This window comes from Onychostoma macrolepis, chromosome 25 (assembly GCF_012432095.1).
Source record: "Onychostoma macrolepis isolate SWU-2019 chromosome 25, ASM1243209v1, whole genome shotgun sequence".
NCBI lineage: Eukaryota > Metazoa > Chordata > Actinopteri > Cypriniformes > Cyprinidae > Onychostoma > Onychostoma macrolepis.
In genome coordinates, this window is record NC_081179.1 from 4,150,383 (window position 1) to 4,155,469 (window position 5,087).

Below are 5,087 nucleotides of genomic sequence, written 5' to 3' on the forward strand. Positions count from 1 at the left end.
GATGAGTGTGCGATTTCCAGGCCTGAAATTGCATCCCAGTCCGGCCCTGCATCACAGCAAGAGGCCTTTCTGTGGAGAGTTTGCATGTCTGTGTGAGTTACCCCACAATCCAAAAACATGCAGCAGGTGAATTGAAGGTTTGAATGTGTGTATGTGTGATCTGTGGCCCTAGACACTGGGTAAGCAGTTTGGAAAATGGATGGATGGATAGAAAAAAAGAAGACAGCCAAATCTAACTGAGGCCTCCTATGTCTTGTGTATAGGTCTGGATTTTATGGATTACAAAAGTGAATGTTTCAGTCTGCAGACCAGCACCACATCATTTGACTTCATTCATCATTACTGGATAAAGATTTCATGTATCAATATAGATGTAGCTGTTTAATGTAGAAAGATTTTACAAAGATTCTGATATTTTCTGATTTTATGAGAAAGTGCATGTGTGAGTGTGTAGATTTACCCTTTACTCTTGTAGCAGGGTATTCTCCAGACTTTAATCATTACGGTGCTCCTGAGTGGAGTACAGCCTCTGATGTACAGTAATGGAGTGGTGACTGCATTGAGACGCGCCAAAATGCGCAGAGGGTCTGTGCCCTCATTTTTGAACAAATAGCATACAGACCCCGTAAAATTACACACAATAACATGAAGAAAAAGGGGCAGCCATGCAATCAAAAAACATACGGCCACTATTACGATGAGATAAATGGACGCGCGTTTGTTGTCGCGTTCCTCGCTCGGAGGTTCGCGTCCTAGCTGAAATTTGGCGATGAAGAACAGCCTGAAGTTCAACCCAATCATAATACCGACGGTGAAAATGTTCCCCAGAAAAGCAGCAAAGAACGTCACTCTTTTAGCAACCCCTATAGGCACCAAATTATTAACAGCCACTATCAGAAAACCATAAACCCAGTAAACCAGAATCACCAGCAGGGTTCTGCTTCGCGTCATGCGCTGCGAGTATTTGAAAGGCGCTGAGACCGCGTGGTAGCGGTCCGCTTGCGCGGCCAGAATCGCCATATAGGACAGACCCAGAAAAGTGAGAGCGATGTAGTAAGTGCGAGTTGGAGAATCATAATAATCGCGTACATCGATGACTCCAGTATAATAATACGAGACACCCGTGCAGATATCACTGAGACACGTGCTGAGCATGTACATGAAGCGGTTCTCGTTCCGTAGTGATCGGCTTATCACGATGGCAATAAACACGGACATATTGATGAAAATAATGGCGGTGGCGAGAATTATATTGAAGAGAAACAAAAGCACGTTCTCGAAACTACTAAGAGGCAGCACAGTGCCGAGACCCGCGCTACTTTCAGAAATATTCATGAGTGATGAGAGTCTCAGTGCATGCACATGGAAGAGAGCGCAACCATTGATGATGAGAGCGCGCGAGTGAACTGAGGTCCGATTGCGGTCCCGGGGCGTTTTTAAAATGAGGACGGTCTGAGATTCACGTGGCAAGTTCCTGGAAACTGGTTTCATCCTTTTTTTCTAATTAAATCTGCGCGTATCTTCGTTTGTGTCACGTTTCATGGATTCCTTACCTCATTCATGCTTGTGGTGTGTGTGTGTTTAAGTAGTGGGTGTGTCTGAGATGCGAGCTGATTGGAGTCAGGTGCGGCTCATAATCTCTCTGGCTATTTATGGCACGCTAACCTGTCTTGTCTTCGTCAGTTCCTATGTGTTTGTCCCTGGGTTCGGCTGGCGTGTTCTACTGGATCCATCTCTGTTCGACCAGCTTCACCTCCCATTTCTCCGGCTGATGATCTTCGTCCATCTAGGCTGCCCATTGGATCCCTGCTCTACCCGGCCAGCGAACCTCTTGAGAACTATATTGCTTGTCTTGACTTCAGTCAATAAGCTGTGATTAACCGCACTTGAATCCTTTTGTCTCATTCACCGTGACATTAGGAACTGAACCATGCAGGATTCAGCGGAAGCAACCGATCTTCAGCACTTCCTGGGTAACACTACTTCTCGTATGGAGAGTCAGGATGATCAGATTAGGATGACTGGACGGGCGGTCCAAGAGCTGGTAGCGCAGGTGCAACAGCTGAAACTACCCGCTGCGCCACCCAGGCCGCCGATGCCCCTGAGACCAGCGCCTGAATTAACTCAGTCTGAACCACGTTTACCCACTCCTGAGAGGTATGATGGGGAACCCAACATGTGTAGGGCATTCTTGACCAAGTGTTCTATGTTCTTTTCACTTCAGCCACTTACGTTCGCCACGGAGACATCAAGGGTGGCATTTGTTTTGAAACTCCTGACGGGAAAGGCGGCGCTATGGGGTACGGCGGTGTGGGAGAACCGACATCCGTGCTACTCCTCGTTCCACCGCCTGTCTACAGAGATGAGGTCGGTATTCGATCGTGCCGTGACTGGGCGCAAGGCGGCCAAAAGACTCGCCGATCTCCGCCAGGGTGAGCGGGCGGTTTCTGATTACTCCATCGAGTTCCGAACCCTGGCGGCGGAATGTGGGTAGAACGAGGAGGCGCAGCGGGACATTTTTCTGCATGGGCTGGCTGATCGCATTCAGAAAGAGATTTGTCTGCTGGACTTACCGGACAGTTTTGAGGATCTCGTGGTTTTAGTGCTGCGTGTGGATTCACGTTTGCAACAACTAAATTGACGTGCCCACAGTCAGCCGTTTGCGAGCCTTCCCGAGTTTTCTTTTGAGGCCAAGAATGCGATCAGCCATTCTACGGACGTCAAGCCCATGCAGATTGGTAGAGCTCGGCTTTCCCAGGAGGAGAGAGATCACCGCAAGAGACAAGGGTTATGCCTTTACTGCGGAGCTGCGGGACATTTTCTGATGGAGTGTCCAGTAAAAGATCGAGCCCGACAGCAGAATTGAGGTTACTGTTGGGTGGAGCTTCGTTGGACAAACCCTCAGCTAATACTCTCCTCCCGGTGAGATTGCAATGGGCAGCCAAGGACTATGAGTGCAGCGCCCTCGTCGACTCCGGGTCTGAAGGTAATTTTATGGACACTGCTCTAGCCGTGACACCTTCACATTCCCATGATTCCTCTGGGTCGGCAGATTTCTGTCAGGGCACTAAGTGGATTATCGCTGCACAGCATTACTCACTCCACGCCCACACTGACTCTCGTCACCTCAGGCAATCACTCTGAACGTATCAAGCTTTATATTACTGACTCTCCTCTAGCCCCTATAGTATTGGGCCATCCTTGGCTCACCCAACATGGCCCTACGGTGAATTGGAGACAGAACTGTGTGAAGGCGTGGAGTGAGAGATGTTATGCCTCGTGTCTTGTATCTGCTTGTTCCCCTGTCTCTTGTGTTTCGTTGCAGGATGAGGGGGCGGACCTGTCTAACGTGCCCAGGGTGTACCACGACCTGAAGGAGGTGTTTAGTAAGTCCAGGGCTGCTTCTCTTCCTCCACACCGTCCCTACGACTGTGCCATAGATTTAGTGCCAGGTACTTCTCCGCCTAAGGGTAGGTTATATTTGCTTTCTGCTCCTGAAAGGGAGGCCACGGAGAAATATATTTCTGATTCTCTAGCAGCGGGGATCATTCGCCCTTCTTCTTCTCCAGCAGGGGCAGGGTTTTTTTTTGTCGCTAAGAAGGATGGTTCCTTGCGACCGTGCATTGATTATCGGGGGTTGAACAGCATCACGGTTAAGAATACCTACCTTTGCCGTTGATGTCTTCAGCCTTCGAGCGGTTGCAGGGAGCCTCCGTCTTCACCAAGTTGGATTTATGCAATGCTTACCATTTGGTCCGCATTAGAGGGGGGGATGAGTGGAAGACCGCGTTTAATACCCCCAGGGGGCACTTTGAGTACCTGGTTATGCCGTTTGGGCTATCCAACTCCCCCGCGGTTTTCCAAGCACTCCTCAATGACGTGTTGAGAGATATGGTCGATCAGTTTATATATGTCTACCTGGACGACATATTGATTTTTTCTTCTTCTCTCCAGGAGCATGTTCAACACATCAGGCGAGTACTGCAGAGGCTGCTAGAGAATGGGCTTTTTGTCAAGGCGGAGAAGCGCGCGTTTCACGCACAGTCAGTTCCTTTTCTGGGGTTCACCATGTTGCCGGAGGGGGTTCGCATGGATCCTGACAAGGTTAAGGCTGTGGTAGATTGGCCAACCCCTGATTTCTGCAAGGCCCAGAAGAGGTTTCTTGGGTTTGCTAATTTTTACCGGCGTTTCATTCGCAACTTCAGCCAACTAGCCGCTCCTCTGACTGCCTTGACCTCCACCAAGATGACGTTCAGGTGGTCGAATGCAGCCGAGGCTGCATTCACCAAACTGAAAGGTCGCTTCGTTTCGGCTCCCATTCTCCAAGCCCCTGATCCCACACGTCAGTTCGTGGTGGAGGTCGACGCGTCAGAGGTGGGGGTAGGCGCAGTGTTATCCCAGCGTGCCGTCTTGGACGACAAGATGCACCCCTGCGCGTTTCTTTCTCATCGTTTATCCCCTGCCGAACAAAATTACGACATTGGTAACAGGGAGTTGCTGGCCGTCAAATTTGTGTTGGAGGAATGGCGTCATTGGTTAGAGGGTTCGGGGGTTCCTTTTATTGTCTGGACCGACCATAAGAACCTTGAATATATTCAGTCCGCTAAACGTCTCAACTCCAGGCAGGCTCGTTGGGCACTATTTTTCGGACGTTTAGATTTTTCCAGTTCCTAACGTTACAAAGGTAACGTTAATGTAAAAATAAGCGGGGTAGTCTCAGATCTGCCCCAATGGCTCTCAATTAGAGCGCGCTGCAGTTCCCTTTTACACCACAGATTTACGTTGCAAAATTGTGGGGCGCTGTTGAGCTCGGGAGGGCTCAGGCACCGTCTGCCCCACTTAGTATCAGCTATACAGGTGCATCTCAATAAATTAGAATGTCGTGGAAAAGTTCATTTATTTCAGTAATTCAACTCAAATTGTGAAACTCGTGTATTAAATAAATTCAGTGCACACAGACTGAAGTAGTTTAAGTCTTTGGTTCTTTTAATTGTGATGATTTTGGCTCACATTTAACAAAAACCCACTGTTACGTTCCCAGTTAGTCTAGGGTTCAAGGAACCAGTAACAGAATAAAAAAGCTCGTT

General features: G+C 48.9%; 1 protein-coding gene across 1 annotated transcript; it reads right to left on the minus strand.

Moving 5' to 3' along the window:
* Positions 1-456: 456 nt before the first annotated feature.
* Positions 457-1,491, minus strand: LOC131534987 (melanocortin receptor 4-like). Its single transcript, XM_058768139.1, has one exon. The coding sequence runs from the start codon at positions 1,489-1,491 to the stop codon at positions 457-459; it is 1,035 nt and encodes a 344-aa protein (XP_058624122.1).
* Between the last annotated feature and the right edge of the window lie 3,596 nt (positions 1,492-5,087).